The sequence below is a fragment of the Muntiacus reevesi genome, chromosome 15 (assembly GCF_963930625.1).
Source record: "Muntiacus reevesi chromosome 15, mMunRee1.1, whole genome shotgun sequence".
NCBI lineage: Eukaryota > Metazoa > Chordata > Mammalia > Artiodactyla > Cervidae > Muntiacus > Muntiacus reevesi.
The window spans coordinates 29184554-29205494 of record NC_089263.1 but is presented as its reverse complement, the minus strand read 5'-3'; the positions used below and the strand labels follow the sequence as shown (position 1 = coordinate 29205494).

The 20941-nt window shown below is 50.2% G+C and overlaps 1 protein-coding gene across 1 annotated transcript; it reads left to right on the top strand.

Moving 5' to 3' along the window:
* Positions 1-929: 929 nt before the first annotated feature.
* CHRNB4 (cholinergic receptor nicotinic beta 4 subunit) lies at positions 930-17788 on the top strand. Its single transcript, XM_065906438.1, has 6 exons — positions 930-1085; positions 5495-5643; positions 11324-11368; positions 11472-11581; positions 12332-13322; positions 16876-17788. Exons 1-6 carry the CDS (start codon positions 1031-1033, stop codon positions 17014-17016), a joined length of 1491 nt encoding a protein of 496 aa, XP_065762510.1. The 5' UTR covers positions 930-1030; the 3' UTR covers positions 17017-17788.
* The last annotated feature ends 3153 nt before the right edge of the window (positions 17789-20941 follow it).

Sequence of the window (20941 nt, the reverse complement as noted above, 5' to 3'; positions counted from 1 at the left end):
AGTTACTATCTTTAGGCGACCACTCCCCCAGACCCTGCCCTGTCCCTCCGTTGCTAGGTTTGCCTGCTGGGGCTCAGGGAGGGGAGAAGGTGGAAAGCTTGGAATGAGGGCTACAGGAACACACCAAAGGCCCTGTAGGATCCTGGATCGAGGCGCCACTTCTGGCCAGGTCCAAACGTTGGGCTGCCCTGGTGTTGATGCCTGCCCTGTAAGGTCCCCCAACTCCCGAAGGAATGATACTGATTCCAACTCTTAGAGAGGATCCCTTGGCTGGAGGAGGGGGTGCTTGCTCCCTTGAAGCACCAGAGCTGTCTGTGGTCAGCACAGGTTGTAAGGTTCAAGTGGGAGGACTCAGTCAGTCCACTCTGGCCCCATCCTGCCACTCAATCTATTAGTATGTAAGGGGACTCGGAACCATTTAACCCTCCCCAAATCCACACTCTTTCCCTAGGCACCCTTTCCCCAATGTCTGCAGATAGCTGTGCCCCACACCACCAGGCTTATTCCCCACTTCTTGCAGTGCTCCTTGCTTTCGGCAAACTCCATGGGCACAGACTGGGGATCTTTTTCTGTAAGACCTCCTGAGTCCTGGCAGCAGGCAAATCCTAGAGAACTGCCGGCTACAGTACAACCACTTTTCGCAAAGAGAGCGAGAGCCAGGGTCCGCCTCAGGCTCCCCAGCTGTACAAAGGGTGCAGACGCTGTTCTGCCAGCCTCCCTTTAGGGAGGCCTGAGTAGGTCTGGAAGTACCAAGGTCAGCCCCCGGTGACGACCCTAGGAGGTTGGCTCAGAAGAGCCAGAGGCGCTCCTCTGGTGCCGGCCCCGCCCATTCCCGAGTGGGCGTAGCTCAAAGCTGCTGCCCCCAGCGGGGCTCGGCTGGGCTCTCCGCGGGGTCCTAGTGCCCTCCGCACCGCCACTCCATACCTCGGAGGCCGTGGGCACCCGCTCTCACTAGCCTGCTCCAGGCTGCCGGTGCCGGGCGGTCCGACTGCTGAACTCGCCTCCGCTACCTCTCCAGCCCCTTCCCGTCATGAGAAGCGCTCTGCCTCTGCTCCTTTTCTCTCTGGTTGCCCTTTGCGGGCGAGGTGAGTTCTTTTCGGGGAAGGAGGGAGGGGCGCCTGAGTCTGGCAGGGCCGGGCTGAACTGGCTATAGGTGGGAGGGATGCGGGTGGGGGGGGTGCTTAGCACTCGGGGGAGTGGCCCGAGATTGTCCCCGACGAGTGGGGGCGTGGGCGGGGCTAAGCCCACTCTCCAGCAGCAGGGGAGGGGCAGGATGAATGGGTCTGCGAGGTTTGGGGTGGGGACCGCGTGTCCTCTGCGTGGCCACCAGGGCCACCCTCCGAATCCAGCGCCTTTGGGCTGGGTAGGGGGGCTGAGTGGACCGGAAGGTGTGCTCAATCCCAGCGCTATTGTAGAGACAGCGAAATTTAGCTTGGGGGTGGGGGGGGTGGTGGGGGTGGTACTCAACTCGCCAGTCCAGGTGTGTTTGGGGGTGGATCTCCTAGGAAACACACTTCGTTAGCACCTCTGCCCCTGGTCACCCTCCCCCTAGGGGTTGGCCGTCAGGGACAGCCAGCTTAGCTGAGTGCAGGGCTGGGGAAGTGGGACCTGCCTCTCAGGAACCTGCAGACTCTACCTCGAAGGGAAACCCAGTCAGCCCTTCCCAAGCAGAGTCCAGGTATGGTGAGGACTGCCTGCTCTGGGCCTCAGTCTCCCCATCTGTGTTCCGAGGACTCTCAGTTCCTACCCTCCAGCCCAAGCTTGTCCTTCTGGCTCTAATCATCCCTGAGGACCAGGGCTGTATCTTTCTTGGACAGAGATATACCAGAGGCTGCTGGAAGAGGATGGGGGGACGTGCAAGGTTCCTCTTGGGAAGTGGAGCTCTGACCAGAGACAATATCTGCACTCCATGTGTGTATCCTGGCTCTGTCACCACTTGCTCACTGACCCTCTCTGGGCCTCCGTTTCCCTGTCTGTTCTATGGGTATCATATGCCCTGACTACATACTTGGGGACTCAAGTTTGTCAGCTGCAGTGTTTCTTAAATATGGCCCTAGGGCCACCTGCATCAGAAACGCCCAGTACACATCCCTGGGCCTCATCCTAGGCTCATAGGGTCAGAATTTCTGGAAATGGAGCCCAGGAATCTGCATTTATACAAGCATACTGGTGATTCTTACACATGATTGGAGAAGCTATGGGTAATATGAGCTCTTTGTAAAAGCTGAAACCCTCAACTTTTGGGGGGAAAAAATCTATAGCTGCCTTGTAATAAATGCAAATCTCTTGTTCCCTTCCTCTGTTAAGGACAAACATCCCCAGCTGAAAATCATTCTGCCTTTCAGATGCCCACTTGCCAAGATTCTATGAAAGGGACCCTTCACTTTCTGTGGTTTGTGAAAAGAAAGGGTTAGCAACTCATGGACTGTAGACTGGTAGGATCCTCTGTCCATGGAATTCTCCAGGCAAGAATACTGGAGTGGGTAGCCATTCCCTTCTCCAGGGGATCTTCCTGACCCAGGGGTGGAACCTGGGTCTCCTGCAGTGCAGGCAGATTCTTTACCGTCTGAGTCATCAGGGAAGCCCCAATACTTGTGGGCCTTGTATTACAAACCAATAGCTATTTATTGCCTTTCCATTTTTCCAATATAGCTTTAATGATAAGCTCTGCTTTTTCAAACTGTACACACACTCACCCAGTTTAGAATTCCAGCCATGGCTTCCTTGCAAACTGTCACCCCTCTCAGACTGTTAACGCCTGCAGAGAAGGCTTAAGACCAGGGGAGGTCGGGCCCACTCCTCCTCAGAATCACTGGGTCATGACTGACCCCTAGTGGTGGCCTCTGTGTGTATCTCTGCCGGCCCCAGGGCTCAGAGGTGACCCCCCACTGTGTCTGGGAAGCTCTCACCTCTTCTGGGCCACCCCTGTCATCTGGGAGTAAGAGGCCTGTTCCTTGTCTTTTAAACCTGGCAGGCCTCACAGGCATAAAGCAGCAGATTGAAAAGCCTAAACATGTATTGTTTGAACCTCCCGCAACCTTTGCTGCTCCCCCCACCCCACCTCCCCCTGACACTGTGCACGTATACACGTACAAATGCAGGCACAGCCGTGAGTACACACTTGGCTCTGGACCCCTCCATGGCTTCTGCAGGGACAGGCTCCTTAAGGGTGTGATAGAAGACCCAGGGGTTGGGGATTGGGGTGGGAGGGGGGCTCTATCTGAAAGAGCTTCCTAGACCTGGCTCTGCCTCTGACTTGCTGGGGCTCATTGAGTAAGTTCCTCCCCCTCTTTGGTCTCAGTTTCCTCAGATAAGAAATAGAGAGTGGAATAAGTGGTCTAAGGTTTTTGGAACTGCTTTCTCTGGAGCCCACAGCTGGTCCTCAAGATGGGAAGGGGTCCCTGGGGGCCAACTGAATGCCTGAGAGGCAGGACAGCCCCAAAGGTGAGCAACCTGAGCCTCCCAGGGGACTCAGAGCTGGAACACAGGCTGCCCCAACCTGCCAAGCAGCCCTGGCCTCTTAGATACCCAGGTAAACCAGCCTCCTGGGGCTGCAGAGATGTGGGATCCAGCCCTTTAGGGGTGGGAGCCAGGAGCTACAGATTCTGATCTGAGCTGTCCCAGACATGCCAGATGGACTTGGGCAAGTCATACCCTGCTGAAATGGTGGGTCAACTCGGGGGGCTACAGACTGGCTTCCAGCAGCTGGCCTCTGGGAGGGGGTCCAGGGTGTGAGAGGCAGAGCTCAGAATGTAGGCCAGGCATCCACAGGACCCTCTGGGCAGCCTGGGGCAGTCTGGGGGAGGGACAGTGGGCAGCAGGTGCGCTGGGAACATCTTTCACAGGCACTAAATATTGCATCTGCTCCAGATAGGCAACGAGTTGGAAAGTGCATGGAGCCGGCAGGGTGGTAGCTCCCCTCTATGGCCTTACATCCAGCCCAGCTCCCACCCAGGAGTCCACCTCACACTTGCTTGTTGGGCAGTTCACACTCGGGGTCCTCTGGCCACATCCAGAGATGTAATCCCAGTGCAGCGCCTGCCGAGTCAGCAGACCCACCCCCACCACCTCAGCCTTCCTTATTCCCTCATCCTTTCCCCCTCTTCCTTGCTGCCCCACTATTTCCTCTGTACACCCTCATCTCTTCCCTTATCCCTGGGATCTCCTGCTCAGGTGTCCTTGACCTTCCTCGGAGGCTCCTTCTTTCCAAAGCCCTTCCCCCACCTACCCTGAACTGAAGTCACCAGCGTGAACATGATGGAGTTCCTGAACCTCACCTTCACTCCCAAACATGTGAGGGAGATGGGACAAAGACCCAGATGCCACGTGGCAAGAGATCCGGGGTGTGAGAAAGGGCAGCTCTGGGGGTGTGAGCGTTCAGTAGGGCTCATGACCACCTCAGGCTCCTTGCAGGAGGCTGCCTTTACTGGGTCTCAAATGTGGTTCTGAGCCCAGACCCCTCCTTTAAGCTCCAGACCAGGAGCCAACTGCCAGTTGGACCCCTTCATTTGGTGTCTCAAAGGCACCTTCCTCTCTATAGGGCAGTCTGAACTCAGGAAACTGCCCCCTGGCCCAGGCCTTTTCTCTTTTAGTGAAAGCAGCACCATCTCCCCAGCTCTGAACACAAATTCACATTTGAGTAATGTCTCTCCTGCACTACACGGGAGGCTCTCTGAGGGCAGGAGCCATTTCTGGGTCTTTGCTGGCTGTTATACCCAGCACATAAGGCAGTGCCTGGCATAAGAAAGACACTCAGATATTTGACGGCTGGTGGCTATTCTGGCAGAAGAGTGCACTGGAAGACTTAGAAGTGAGACAGTGAAGGTCACATGGGGAAATAAAAACAGTATATATGGCTGAAATGTAGAGCACCCGGGCGTAGAGGTGGAGCGGTAAAAAAAGATCAGGTTGAAGAAGTAATGCTGGTGCCAGGAGCACAGGACTTTGGATGCCAAGCTGAAACATGGGGATGTGAACTCGGCCTACGGCTCTGAGAGGTTATGGGCAGGGATGGGCTCTGATCCAGTAGCTGTAGGAAGACCACTCTGGCATTATGGGACATGGCAGCAGGGGCAGAATTGGGGTGGGGAGACCAGCAAAGAGGTCTCCCTGGAAGAGCCTGGGGGCAGGGTGGTGAACCAGGATCAGGGCTGGGGGGATAGAGAGAGGAGGACAGACTGAGTGACTTGGAAAGTGGAAGAGACAGAACCGGGTGGCCACTTGGATGAACCAAGAGAGGGGTCAGAAATAGATGCCCAGGTGCCATTCACTGTCAGCGGCAACAGGAAGAGGAAGATGTAGGGTTGCAGGGAGAGAGCTGAACTCTGTCTTGGACAGATATAATTGGAAGACCCCAAGGAGAGGCAGGCCTGCCAGCATCCTAGCTGCTCCGACTGGCCCTGAGGGCACCTGTGTTCCCTGGCCTTTGAAGCTTTCCCTTTCCTTGCCATCTGTTGGGTGAGGACCCTGCAGATCTGACTCTGTGTTTTCCCAGGGGACTGCCGTGTGGCCAATGCAGAGGAGAAGCTCATGGACGACCTTCTGAACAAAACCCGCTACAACAACTTGATCCGCCCAGCCACCAGCTCCTCCCAGCTCATCTCCATCCAGCTGCAGCTCTCCCTGGCCCAGCTCATCAGTGTGGTAGGTACAGGGGGCAGATGTGCCCCAAGGTTATTCATCTGATCTTTTTCCATATGTGAAAATTAAGAAATTTGCCTAAACTTTGAGACCCCCTGACTCGGCCTCTAAGTTATTATTTTTCTTTTCCAAACTGCTGTCTGTGTCTTTGCACTTGCTCTTCTCTTTGCTAGAGAGGTCTTGCCCACTTTGTGCACTCTTGTTCCACACTCTGGAGCCACCTGCACATCCATGACCTCAGTACCAATTACAATGCTTTGGCTTCAAGCATAGTTGGATGATCAACAAAGCATCCAACTATGAGTGGCTAAAACAATAAGGACATCTGTTATATCACATAACAAGAGAGCAGACCAGTCATTTCAGTGTTGGTTAATGCAGTAATTCAGTGATGTCAGGATTCTAGGTTGTTGGCAATGATGTCAGGACTCTGGGATTCTCTTGTTTCCTGCCACCACCCCCCCACCATGATCACAAGATGGCAGCCATGGTTCCAAACATAAACTCTTCACATGACAATGTCTGTGGCAGTAAATGCCAAATCTTTTTTTGGGTACTTTTTTAAGTATGAGGAAGACTTTCGCAGAGACCTCCCCACCTCTGGGCATCCCAATGGCCAGGGCTACAGCTCATGCCTAAGCTTTCACTGATTATTGGCTGGAGGAATGGAATTACCATGGTTAGCTAAGACTTAATAATATGTGATGGGACTTCCCTGATGGTCCAGTGGCTAAGACTCCATGCTCCCAATGCAGGGGGCCTGAGTTCCATCCCAGGTCAGGGAACTAGATCCTGCATGCTGCAGCTAAAGATCTCACATGTTGCAATGAAGATCAAAGATCCTGCATGATGCAACTAAGACCTGGCACAGCTAAGTATATAATAAAGTATGTGGCTAGGAGGCCAGAGAAGGGCCCATGAAGTTCATGAGTATGCAATATCTAACAAAGTCATAGTTTTATTAACAAAGAAGTTGTAAGGGTGGAATGACCACTGAGTAGGCAGCCAACAGGCCTGCCACAGACAGATGGGCCTCCAACATGGCCATAAGCATCTCTTCCTTCTACTCTATCATCTCCCCTGTCTGTTGAACAGATGACCTCACATATCCCCTGCCTATCGGGGAGATATAGGAATCGGGGTACAGAAACCGATGGGTACAGAGGCCCGGGTGTAGGAACAGGGCCAGAGTCAGCTGCTGCCTTGAGGGTCTGGATAATGAGGGTAGTCACCGTGGGTATGGACATGAAGACAGGATTATAGAGTCCACAAGTAGGGTTGTCATATGTAGATGTGGGACCTGGGTAGGGGTACTGAGGAAGGCTGAGGAACAAGGAGCTCCCTCTCTCCCCTCTGCTGTCTCTGAGTTGGGGGTGCCTGAGAAAACCATGGCCCATTGTTAATCTTCCCTGTGGCCCTTTCCACATCTCCACACACAGGTCTGGAACCCTGCCTCTGAAAGCAGCTCTGAGAGGAGCATTCACATGGGGAGTGTGTAGGGCACTGTGTCCAGGCAAGGGGAAGGAGCCAGCCAAGATGGCTGAACCGCCTCTGGTCCAGCGACTGCCTTCTTATCCCCAGCCTCTCTCCCTAGCCCAGTCGGCCCCCACAAAGCCAGCCCCTCCAACCTATAGCCCTCACGAAGGCTTTGGCTAAATTACTGGCTGGCTTCCTCCCCTGGGAGGAAGCACAGCTCCAGAATGGGGGAGGGGTGAAAAGCCTGTGCTCTCTGCCCTCTCCTCTCCGCAGGCCAACTGGAAGGAATAAGCGCTTCCGGCCAGGCCGCTCCCAGGCTGGTGTCTGAGTGTTATTGTCCAGCCCGCTCCCAGGCTGGTGTCTGAGTGTTATTGTCCAGCCAAGGGCTTTTTGCTTAATGGGGTGAACCCAGCTGCTGCCCTAGTGAGGGAGGACAGGCAGGCAGCTCTCGCCACGCTTCCAGGGTCAGGCTACCCCTCCCAGATCTGCTCTGTGGGGGTAACAGAAGTTACCAGAAAGAGGAGGGCACACAGCCTCCAGCCCCAACGCCTGTGAGCATAGCACTGTGAGCTGTCATAATCCCCAAAGCTGTGTATAGAACAAATATGAGGTTTGGGGGCTTACTTTCCCTACTGTATTTCAGGGTTTGGTTTTCAAGGAGGAAGGATTAGGGCATAACCAGTTTAAAGATGGAAGTTTCTAGGGTGCAAACAGGGAGTTTGTGCCATGTGAAGGCCAGCAGGCCTTCCGAGATTGCACTCTGGGAATGCTGGGGCTGTCTTTGGGAAGGCAGCTGCTGGGGAAGCAGAGAGGACTGAGACACAGGAATAAAGAACAAGAGACCTTTCTGGGTGATAGCAATGTTCTATACCTTGAAAGGAGATGGGTTACCTGGATAATGCATTGTTAAAACTGATCAAACTGTACCACTTAAGATCTATGCCTTTCACAGTATGTAAATTATACCTCCACTTCAAAAAAATGTTTTAAGGTAGATGAAGGTTTTCAGCTTCCATTAATGACAGAGTTGCCTGTTGCAGATTAACTTTCTCACAAGAATATTTAGAAAAGTCAGACAAAAATGCCTCTCCTCCCCACAGTTAATTTGAAGGTCTTGGAGAGTTTAGCTAGGATTTGAGGGACCAGGACCCAGAAGGTAGCCCTGACAGTTTCTGGTGCTTTCCTCCTCATTTGGTGATTGGTAGACAAACATTGGGCCAAGGGGCTAGGGAGCTGAATCCAAAGTGGTGGCTAAGAGGTTGGGAAGCCTAGCTGAATCATTGCCACTCTTGCAGGGCTGAGATGACACAAATTAGAATTGGAGCCCCACCAAGGAGATGGGGCCTTAGTGAGAACCTTGAAAGGACCATCCCTAAGAATCAAAATGAGTCAAGAACAGACCAGCTCTCACAAAAATTAAAACCTGCTTTGAGCCAGCTCAGTCACAGATGATGAAAATGATTTGCCCTTCCTCTGACTGCCTGCCATAAAGCCAAAGTTGGTCCTCCCTGGAGGCAGATAAAGTCAGATAAAAATCTACTAAGAAAGCAATAGGACAAGATGAAATAAGAAAAGATAAAACGAGATAAAAGAAGGGAAATACACACATGATTCAGATATTGAAGTCATCAGACATAGACTTTAAAATAACTTGCATTATGACAGTAAAATTTATGTTATGTGTTTTTTACCACTACTAAAAATAAACAAAAGAAATTTTCTTAAAAAGAAAATACCATGCATTAATATGTTCAAGAAACTTAAAGTGATAGAGAATTTAAAATGTATTAGATGGGTTTAATAGCAGATTGGTCATGGCAGAAGAGAAAATAAACAGCAAGAGAGGTCAATCGAAAATATCTAGACAAACGATAGAAAAAAGGAAGGAAAACATGAAAATGAAGATAATATGGTATGTGATAAAAATGTCAGGTCTAACATGTGCATCTAGAGTTTCTGAAAGAGTGGATATAAGAATAAGACAGAAGCAATATTTGAAGTGATACTGACTGACAATTTTCCAAAACTGACTAAAGATATTAAGATACAGGTGCAAGAGGCTCTATGAACCCTATGTGGGATAAATACAAAGAAAATCTTACCGAGGTACATTATAGACAAACTCCTGATCACCAAAGAAAATCTTAAAAGCAGTCAGGAAGGAACAAGTCAGAAGAAACAATAAAACTAACAGCTGAAATGGAAGCCAAAAAATTAAATGACATTTTTTAAATGCTGTAAGAAAAACCTGCAAACCTAGATGTATGCAACCAGTAAAAAAAAAAAAAAAATTAAAATGAAGGTTAAATAAAGATGTTTTCAGACAAAAAGAGAGAGAGAATTTAATAAAAGAAGACCCAATATGAAAGGATATTCTTTAACCATAAAGAAAAATGATCCCAGATGAAAATACAGAAATGTAGGAAAGAATGAAGCACAACAGAAAGGATAAATATATGGGTGAATTTGAACTGATATTGACAGTATAAAACAAAAAATATATCATGCAAGGTTTTTATTATATGTAGAATTAAATACATAACAATAGCCCCAAAGTAAGGAGGATGTAGATGAAATGTTCTAAAGTTCTTGCTTTGTTCTAGAAGTGATAAAACTACTAATTTATATTAGGTGCTAAAAGGTTAAGTATATGCATCTTGCAGTCTCCAGAGTAACTACTAAAAGAAGAGTCACATTAATAAGGAGAGAAATGGATAATAAAATAGTTAATCCAAAATAAGGCAAGAAAAGAGAGAAAGGGAATAAACAGAAAACAGGTAGATGGTAGGTTTAAACCGAAATATATCAGTAACTACACTAAATGTAAATGGTCTAAATACTCTAATTAAAACAAGACATTTGGGGGAAGAAAAGACAATTGACATGCATCTTCTCTCTCCTCTTTCCATCTACCCTTCAAGAGCCTAGAATGTGGGTATAATGGCTGCAGCTTCAGTAGTCATTGTGGACCATGCAGATGAGGACCACATTCTAGATGTGGTAGAGAAGAAATCCGGAAGGTCCCTATTGACTTTGTAGAGCATAACTGCCATATTACCTTGGAGATACTTCAGATTTGGTTTCAGACCACTGCAATATAGTAAATATTAAGTCACATGATTTTTTTGGTTTCCCAGTACATGTAAAAGGTATGTTTACACTATGCTGTATTAAGTGTGCAATAGCATTATGTCTAAAATGCAATGTACATAACTTAATTTTAAAGTGCTTTATTGCTAAAAAAAAAAAAAAAAGAAAGCTAAGCATCACCTGAGTTGTAATTTTTTTTGTAGTAGTAACATCAAAGATCACTGATCACAGATCACCAGGACAAATATAATAATGAAAAACTTCTAAATGTTGCAAAAATGACCAAAAGGTGACATAGACACACAAAGCGAGCAACTGCTGTTGGAAAAACTGTCGATACGATGCTCCACACAGAGTTGCCACAAACCTTGAATTCAGAAAAGATGCAGTATCTATGAACCGAGAGATGATAGTGGCAGAGGAGATGGGGAGAAGCAGGCAAGTCTGAACTTGTGTAGGGTCCACAACGCCCCAGGCTGGTACTGTGGCCTGTTAGGAACTGGGCTGCATAGCAGGTGAATGGTGAGTGAGCGATCAAAGCTTCATCTGTATTTACAGCTGTTCCCCATCACTCCCATTACCACCTGAGCTGTGCCTCACGTCAGATCAGCAGGAGCATTAGATTCTCATAGGAGCACAAATCCTAACCCTAAAGTCAAGGTGGAATATCCTGAGATTGCCACAAAATATAAATAAAGTGCACGATAAATGTAATGCACTTGAATCATCCTGAAACCATCCCACTCCTCAGTCCATGGAAAAATTGTCTTCCACAAAACTGGTCCCTGCTACCAAAATGGTTGGGGACCCGTTGATCTACAGGACTTACTGATGGATCAGAGAGCCAGGGATCAGGGACAACTGCCAGGCTTACTGGCTTGTGGAATTGTGTGGCTGGGGTGCCAGTCACTGAGATGGCAATGCCAGTGGAAGCCCAGGTCTGGGTGAAGATAAGGAGCTGTCTCAGGCACGCTGGTTATGAGATACCTCTGAGCCTTTTGCAGATGTTAGGTCAGTGGTTGGTCACATGGCCCCGAAGCTCACAGCCTTTTGCTTGATAAAGTGGGGTCTGTTCAGCTCCTCCTTGGTGAACTGATGGCGGCATTTCCCTCCCCAGAATGAGCGAGAGCAGATCATGACCACCAACATCTGGCTGAAACAGGTAAGTGCCCGGCAGGGTCCCCGGCCCGAGGAGACGTGTCCTCCGGGGCTGCCCCTTGGCAGCGAGGGACCCACAGGTGACGGGGCCTTGCCTGTCTGCTCAGGAGTGGACAGACTACCGCCTGGCCTGGAACAGCTCCCGCTACGAGGGTGTGAACATCCTGAGGATCCCTGCAAATCGCGTCTGGCTGCCTGACATCGTGCTTTACAACAAGTAAGTGAGAGGGATGGCCAGTGGTGAGGGCCAAGCCTGGGGGTCCTCCAGTCCTGGGCTTCAGCCAGACCTCTGGGCTGTCAGGGTACAAGAGGAATTAGAGATGCACAGAGCCAGCACCCTCAGTTACAGAGAGGAATTGAAGACCAAGAGATGGGAAGGATCTTAGGACTCAGGCACTGCTGGCACCAGGGCCAGCCTTCTGACCCCGAGTCCAGGGCTCTTTCTGTCCTCCATACCGTCTTTTTGACTGTCAGTTGCTTTGTTTGTGTAGCACTGACTTGATATGCATACATATTTCAGGTAGGTGGAGGGGGCTACACAGACTGCCCAGGTCGTAGTACCAGCAAAAGCATGAAATGATTATGAGTAGGTGGTATAAAAACAGAAAGACCTGACTTCAAATCTTAGCCATACTGCTTAGTAGTTTTCTGACCTTGAAGGCAGCTGACTTCTCTGAACCTTGGTTTTCCCATCTGTGAAATGGGGACAATAATATTAATACCTACTTCATTGGGCCATTGTGAGGCTTAAATGAGCTCATCTACATAAAGCCTTTAGGCTGCTTCCTGGCAGGGTCTCTGCTGTGCAACTGCCGATTAAAGCAGGCCTTTCCAGTGAGAGCATGGGGGTTTGGAAGAGTGACTAGTGAGAAATAATCCACAGGGCTCTTTGGCCGGTTCTAACAACAGCCAGACGTCATCTATGTGTTTCATGATGTTCTCCTCCATGCCTTGCCCCTGCCCCCAGTGCCGACGGGACCTACGAGGTGTCTCTCTATACCAACGTGGTGGTCCGCTCCAACGGCAGCGTCCTGTGGCTGCCCCCTGCCATCTGCAAGAGCGCCTGCAAGATCGAGGTGAAGCACTTCCCCTTCGACCAGCAGAACTGCACCCTCAAGTTCCGCTCCTGGACATACGACCACACGGAGATTGACATGGTCCTCAAGACACCCTCGGCCAGCATGGATGACTTTACCCCCAGTGGCGAATGGGACATAGTTGCCCTCCCTGGGCGAAGGACAGTGAACCCGCAGGACCCCAGCTATGTGGACGTGACTTATGACTTTATCATCAAGCGCAAGCCGCTCTTCTACACCATCAACCTCATCATCCCCTGCGTGCTCATCACCTCCCTGGCTATCCTCGTCTTCTATCTGCCGTCCGACTGTGGCGAGAAGATGACGCTGTGCATTTCCGTGCTGCTGGCGCTCACCGTTTTCCTGCTGCTCATCTCCAAGATCGTGCCGCCCACCTCCCTCAACGTGCCGCTCATTGGCAAGTACCTCATGTTCACCATGGTGCTGGTCACCTTCTCCATCGTCACCAGCGTCTGCGTGCTCAACGTGCACCACCGCTCACCTAGCACCCACACCATGGCGCCCTGGGTCAAGCGCTGCTTCCTACACAAGCTCCCCACCTTCCTCTTCATGAAGCGCCCCGACAGCAGCCCCTCCAGGGTCCCCCAGTCCAGCCAGGCTCACCTGACCAAGTCTGAGGCCACCACCACCACCACCTTGGCCATGGGCCCCACCAGCTCGTCCAACCTCTATGGCAACTCCATGTACTTTGTGAACCCTGGCTTGGTGGCTCCCAAGTCTCCAGTGGCCTCAGACTCAGCGGGTATCCCCAGAGATTTCCGGCTGAGGTCTTCTGGGAGGTTCAGGCAGGATGTGCAGGAAGCTTTAGAGGGAGTCAGCTTCATTGCCCAGCACATGAAGAGTGACGATCTGGACCAGAGTGTAAGTTGCTAGCCCAGCCCCCAACACCTGCCCAATGGAAGAGGTTTGGACTCTACAGTCAGTTTCCCATTTCCTGAAGTTAATTCATGAGACAAAGGCTCTCAGATCCTTTGCTTGAATAAGAAATTGAAAACTAAGATGAGTTTTTAGTTTTGTGCATCCAGGGAGAGGAAGGAAGTACCAATGATCCTTTTTAATTTGTTTTGGGTTCCCCAAAAGCAGAGCTTGATATAAGGACCTAGGTAGAGGTAGTTTTTATTTTTTCTGAAAAGTGATCCCACGAAGCACGTTAAGGAAGTGGAGAAAGTGAGACGGGGAAAGCAGGAGAGCCAGAGTGGGTATCAGTGAGCAGGATACTGCTATGGGCTCTGGGGCATCAGACACCCCCTGCAGAAACGTGGGAGCATGCCTCAGAATCATCCCCTGGGAGGGAAAAGGGTATTTGCCCATCACTCCCATCCCCCATGGCTCGAGTAGCCCTGGGGCATTAACTCCCCTGCACTTCCTGGTGATGCCAGCTGGCTGTGGAGCAAGCAGCTTTGGTGCAGGAGGAAGCCCTGGGGCAGAGCAGAGAGGAGAAGCAGGCAGGAAGTGGGAGGCTGTCCGTGGGCTGGAAAATGATTCTGCAGTCTTTAGGGACACAGGTGGGCCAGGGCACCCAGGATCTCCACTCCTATGCTTGTCAGGCTTGCGAAGAAGCAATGCAAACATTTATAGCTTTTAGGAGTGTAGAACTATCCATTCAAATATTATTGCTACCAGGGTAATAAATTATCAACTAGGGTGACTACAATTACAGATTTCCAAAAAAGAGGTTAAGCTTATTTTCACAGGACAGAGCAATGAGTTCTAGAGCTCAGGCATATCAATCAATTCCACTGAACAAGTAACGCTTCAGAGGACAATTTTATGACAGCTAAACACAGAACGTAATGGTAACAGAAATTTTCCAAACCAGGCAGGAGAACAAGTTTCAGAGTCCTGTGAATGTTCGCATCTTAACACCTTATCGGATAAGATTCTTTGAACAGAATTTTTTATGACACAACATGCAGCTTCCCCAGGAAAAAAGAGGGCATCTCCATGTTCTTGCTGCTGCGGCTAAGTCACTTCAGTCATGTCCGACTCTGTGCGACCCCATGGATCACAGCCTACCAGGCTCCTCCATCCATGGAATTTTCCAGGCAAGAGTACTGGAGTGGGGTGCCATTGCCTTCTCCGCTCCATGTTCTTACCTTCCTGCAATTCCTTTTCACCAGCCTTATTCTCAAGGGATGGTTCTGGGATTCCGTTAGTTAGTGCTGAGAGAAAAGAACAGGGTGGAAAAGCTCCAAAATTACCATGTGAAAAAGCTTTGCTAACAAGCGGAATATAGGACACAAGCCTTGTCCTCAGAGTGTGGTCCTTGGACCAGCCACACCAGCTTGGCCTGGAAGCTGGTTAGAGAGCCTGCAGCTCAACTGCCTGCCCCCAGTCTTCCCACCGCCATCCCAGACCTGGTGGCTCAGCAGCTGCATTTTCACCGGATCCCCAGTGGATGCCTAGGCTCAGTCCAGTTTGAGAATCGCACAGCTCTACAGAATGATCAGATTTCACTTTCTAAAAAATGGATTGAATTACACTTGCTTTAGTTCAGAACCGTTCAGTAGCTCAGCATCACCTAATTCATTGACTCCCAAATGTTCATATGCAGCCTGGGACCCTGCTGGCTAATTAGGAACCACTTGGGCAACTTTTCAAAATACAGCTTTTGGGGCCACCTGTTCTGACTGGGCTGGGACCACTGTGGGAGGCAGTCCACGGGCCGCATTTTTAACCAGATCCCTGCCAGTTCCTGTGCAGACACAGGGTGAGAAGCTAGTCTCCTGCACCCCTGGCTGAGCCAGGCCCCCATCCTGAGCTCTCTCTTCTAAAGGTCTCACCACCCTCTAGCCCCTCCTCTAGACCTCCTCCTGTTTCTAACTCAGTTAATTAAAAGCATCTTGTGGAAGGAGCCAGGCATGACCCACGGTTACCATAACATAATGGCCTGTGTTCGCCGAGCTCCAACCACACATCAGGCGCTCTGCCAGGACCTGATAGACGTTACCGCTAACTCTCCCAGGAACCTGTGACGTGGCATTTACTCAAACTCCCATTTTACAATAGAGAAAACTAGGTCCAGAGAGGCTCACTGACTTGCCCAAGGTCACACAGCTGGCACAGTGCAGAGTCCAGCTCCGCACTCAGATCTTTCTGACGTCATTAACATTCTTGCCCTTCCCAGCGCCTTGCCCTGAACTGACACATCGTGGCCTTATTTGTTGATCGACTCTCTCGTGCCTAGCTGGAGAAAAGAGGCTTTCTTCCCTTCCAGAGCATGCTTGCTTGCCCCTAAGCCAGCCTGGGCTGCTTCTCATCTTCAGCACTTTCACCCTCCCTGGTGATTAACAGGTCACTATAAATAGTGCAGAAATATAAAAAGAGGGGGAGAGGCTCGTACACACACACAAAGTCGTTGGCAGTTAGGGCTTTCAAAAAGAAACCCAAGAGCCCCATGTGAACAGTGTGAGGTTTCTGCAGCGGCTGTGTTTGGTTGGGGGTGTTGACCAGCGGTCGTCCTGAAGGGTAGATGCCCACCGCTGACCAGGGCTCTGACAAATTGGGTCACTGACACCAGCCTGCCCATTGCTGCCCGAATTTCCAGCTCCAGAGCCTCTGCTGAATTCTGCCGATCCAGCCACTCTCCACCAGAGCAAGTTCGCATGCAGAAGGATCCAGACAGGCTAGGCTGTGAAAGTGGAGGTGGGGGAGGAAGACCAGGAGGCTGGGTCTCTCTGGGGGCATCTCCCCCAGGCCAGGGAGGCAGGCACATCTGCGGTTGCACCTCAGGAGGCCAGTCAGGTTCCTGCCAATCCTTTATCCCACAGCTGAGTCTGAGAAGAACCACATGGAGCATTGGGGTGGGGGTGGGGAGCTGGGGGAAGGGCAGGAGGGTGGAGGAGAGAAACCTAGATGACTAGAAGGAGATGGGTCTTGTTTAGAGGAACTAGCAGACAATCTGCTGTTAACGGAATTGAGCAAATTAAACAGCAGGATTTCCAGCTGTTCTGCAGGCCCCACTGCCCAGCCCCCTCTCAGCTCAGTGCACCCCAAATCTTCCTTTGGGTGAAGCCAGCTCAGACAGCAGGCTTGGGGTGGAAATGAGAGCAGGGGCCTTGTGAGCCTGAGGTCCTGCCCCGCTTATGTGTAATCGAGTTTGGTTTTGAATCTCATGTGTGGCATCAATAATCCCTTCCTCCTAACCTTCGTATACAGCCCAGCTCCCAGTGGCTCCATGATGCCATGGAGGAGGGGTGGATTGAGATAGGCGTGTGTAGGGGTGGACTGAGGACCTGAGAGGCACACAGGTTCGCAGCTGAAAAACCAGCCTCAGACTCAGAACTTGCCCTCCAAGTACTAAGTGGCGGGCAGGGTCCCTGGCCAGAGAGTGGGGCCCCGACTCAGGGGGAAGAGGGAAAACAGGACGCCCCCTCACTCGGCCCCTGTAACCGGCCCCTCTGTCTGCCCACAGGTCATCGAGGACTGGAAGTACGTGGCCATGGTGGTGGACCGGCTGTTTCTGTGGGTGTTTGTGGTTGTGTGTGTGCTCGGCACTGTGGGGCTCTTCCTACCTCCCCTCTTCCAGACCCACACGCCTTCTGAAGAGCCCTAGGCTGCCCCGCGTGTCTGAGGTCCCCAGGATGTGGGGTGAGATGCTGTGAGTGGCCAGGTGGACAGTTTGCCGCTTCCTTCTGGGTCACGGCAGATGAAGCCCTAAATAAATGAGTCGATAAGACATCAGCCTCATCCAACAACCATAGCCATGGAGGGAGGCGGGGGAGCGGCAAGAATGAGGGGCCTGGACTGTCCTCTCTGAAGGCCTTGGAGGAACCCCAGGAAACCCCCAGCAGGAGGGTCTTTGGACACCTTAATTCTGGCCTATCTTCCTTCCCCAGCAGACAGTGCAGATAACAATGAGCATAACATTGGCATCCAAGATGCCATCAGGCATCTTACCTGCATCCCGGCCTACCTCTCACTCCATCTCTCTCCACTCCACCCATCCATGAGGTTCACTGGCCTTCTTTTAGTCCCTCACGTGCTTCAGTATCTTCCCAGCTTAGAGCCCCTGCCTTTGCTGTACATTCTACCAATACCTGCTTCTCTGGATGCCTCGGAAACTCTCCAAATGGCTGCATCATTCAGGACTCTGCTCCACCCATCATTTGTCCAAGGCCACCTCCTCCAGAGGCCTCCCTCAGCCCTTCATTCAAAGCATTCTCCCCCACAGCCGTGTTACCCTGCCACCTTCCTCCAGTGCCCCTCAGCACCCAAGGCTCTCATTAGAGTGTTTATTGTCCACCTCTCACTCACTAGAGTGTGAACTCTGTGACAGCGGGGACCTAGACCTTTGTGTTTGCTGCGGTATCCCCACAGGAGAGAACTCAGCACACAGTAGGGGCTCAATAAATGTTTGTTGAATGAATCCATGGCTCCTGTTCCTCCTTCCTGCACCCTCCTCTGAGCCTCTCCGTGGTTCCCCACCTGAAAGGAATGGCTGTCTCCTCCACGCTCCCCAGCCCTGGTCACGTTCTGTTTTTCATCCTGCCTGGGTCAAGTGTGTCTCCTTCGCTGATGTTCTGATTGGCTTCCCCCACATATTATCTCTTGCACAGTGCCTGCCATGTAGTAGGCACTCAAAATATTTGTGGAATGGAGGAGGAGATTTTTTTAAAAATCTATTTAAAAAATTTTACAATAAAACTGACTTTTATGTAATGTTTTGTTAAGTTTAGCACAGGTATAGATTCATGTCTGGTGGCTCAGATGGTAAAGAATCTACCTGCAATGCAGGAGACCAGGGTTCAATCCCTGAGTCATGAAGATCCCCTTGAGAAGGAAATGACTACCCACCCCAGTATTCTTGCCTGGAGAATTCCATGGACAGAGGAGCCTGGCAGACTACAGTCTATGGGGTCATGAGACTCAGACACAACTGAGCAACTAGTGCACACATGTGCATGGTAAGTCACTTCAGTCATGGATTCAGGAATCAAACCCCATCTCCTGCGGCTCCTGCATGACAAGGCAGGTGGCTCTTTACCACTGAGCTACTGGGGAAGCCCAACACACACACAGATTTATGTAATCAGGATACAGGAGACACTCATCACCCAAAACAGTTCCCACCGGCTACTCCTTTATGGTCCTGTGTCCCTCCACCCCTAACCCCCAGCACCCACTGAGCTTTTCTCCACTACAGTTTAGTCTCTTCAAGAATCCCTTCCTCTGGAGAGTGACTTCCATGATGCCTTTGAGATGCATCTAAGTTGGTGAGGGTACCAATAATTTGTTCTTTTGCAGCCATCATATGGATGTTGAAGCACATTTTAGGTTGTTATCAATTTGGGGCAATTATCAATAGCCTTACTATAAACATTCACTTATAGGATTTTGTGTGATCAAAAGTTTTCATTTCTCGAGATAAATACTCAGGAATGTGATTTGTGGGTTACATGGGGTTGTTGTTGTTCAGTCACTAAGTTGTGTCTGACTCTTTGCGACCTCAAGGACTGTAGCACATCAGGCTCCTCTGTCCTCCACTATCTCCCATGAGTTTGGGCAAATTCATGTCCATTGAGTCGGTGATGCTATCTAACCATCTCATCCTCTGCCACCCTCTTCTCCTTCTGCCTTCAATCTTTCCCAGCATCGGGGTCTGTTCCAATGAGTCAGCTCTTCGCATTAGGTATCCAGGATATTGGAGCTTTAGCTTCAGCATCAGTCCTTCCAATGACTATTCAGGGCTAATTTCCTTTAGGATTGACTGCTTTGATCTCCTTGCAGTCCAAGGCACTCTCAAGAGTCTTCTCTAGCACCAGAGTTTGAAAGCATTAGTTCTTCAGTGCTCAACTTTCTTTATAGTTCAACTTTCACATATGGGGAGAGTATGTTTAACTTTAACTTTCCCAATGGCTAGTGATGTTTGACATCTTTTCATGAGTTTTTTGCCTTTTTTGGTCAAGTGGCTGTTTAACTCTTTTGCTTATTTTTAACACTGCATTTTAGTTTTCTTACTGCTGAGATCTTACAACTATTTGGGTATAATTTATGTATTGGGTATTCCTGGTGGCTCAGACAGGAAAGAATCTGTCTGCAATGCAGGCGATCTGGGTTCAATCCCTGGGTCGGGAAGATCCCCAGGAGGAGGAAATGGCAACCCACTCAAGTATTCTTGCCTGGAGAATCCCATGAACAGAGGAGCCTGGCAGACTACGTCCATGGGATTGCTAAGAGTTGGAGACGACTGAGTGACTAACACTTTCACTTTACACTTAATGTTTCACAAAATCCACCCATTTTAAGCGTACAATTCAATGAGTTTGATAAGTTTATCACTCTAACTCAGTTTTAGAACACTGGCATCACTCTAATAAGATCCCTCATACTCATCCATTCCTGCTTTTGAGGTTTTTTTTTTTTTTTTTAATAAGGAAGATAGTCTTTTTTTAAAAAAAGTATTTATTGGGCTGCATCAAGTCTTAGTTGCAACACACGGGATCTTTCACTGCAGCGCACAGACTCTGTGGTCCCAGCTTAGTTGCTCCCTGATGTGGGATCTTAGTTCCCTGAACAGGGATTGAACGGCGTCCCCTGCATTGCAAGGTGATTTTTTAACCACTGGACCACCAGAGAAGTCCCTACTTTTGAGTGTTGAGGCTGTTTTAGATGTTCTGGATACAAGTCCTTTGGTGGATATGTGATTTGCAATATTTTTCAAATAAAGGGCTTCTTGCCAGGACAAGGAGAATGCTCTAAATGAGGGGCCTGACAGTAAGTCCCAATTCTTACAAACATTTTCTGAGTCTTGTAAAATGTTTCCTTTGGTTTGGTTTTAATGTGGGTAGGCAGACCATTCTGGAAATAATAAAGGTGACTCACGTGCTAAAGGGACTGCAAGCAAGCCTGCAGCTACCCTGCCGCACTCCCAGTGGGGGGGGGGGTCAGACAGGTCAAGGGGCCCCAGGGATGTCTCTTGATCACACAACCGTCCTGGAGCACCCAGAGGTGCAGATGGGCCGGTGGGCAGTGGAGATTCTGGAGGGTTCCCGGGCAGGAAAACACAGTGCTCTCTATGCTGGCTCCATCTCCAAGCCTCATTTTTGTTCTTTCTTTCTCTTGTTTTACTTTTTCATCAAGGGACGTTGTAAACATATGCATAGTAGACTAGGATAACAAACTCCCAGCTCAGGGCCAATACTGTTTCAACGGACTCACACCCTCTCCCTCGTGGTAAACTATAAGGACTCTTAAAAAAAACAATTACCATTATCACTCGTAAAATATTGAACAATTACTTAATAGTGTCAAAATTCAAAATTCTGAGCCCTCGTCTTGAAGGCATGCTAGAGCCTTCGAGGCAGACAGACGACCGTCCGTCTAGCCCGATGCCCAACCCCGGGGATGGGGGAGACCCACACTCACCCAGGAAGCCCGGGACAGAGATGCGGCCCCTATTCTTCCCCGTGGTCGGTCAGGACCTGCTCCGATTGGCCTGGCGCGGAGCCGTCTGTCCGTGGGCGGCACCGACCACAGAG

What these genes read in the sequence shown, in the direction of transcription:
- CHRNB4 (XM_065906438.1), top strand. Translation starts at nt 1,031, where the DNA reads ATGAGAAGCGCTCTGCCTCTGCTCCTTTTCTCTCTGGTTGCCCTTTGC. An exon ending in GGTTGCCCTTTGCGGGCGAG is followed by an intron (nt 1,086 to 5,494) that starts GTGAGTTCTTTT and finishes GTGTTTTCCCAG; the next exon opens with GGGACTGCCGTGTGGCCAAT. An exon ending in TGGCCCAGCTCATCAGTGTG is followed by an intron (nt 5,644 to 11,323) that starts GTAGGTACAGGG and finishes TTCCCTCCCCAG; the next exon opens with AATGAGCGAGAGCAGATCAT.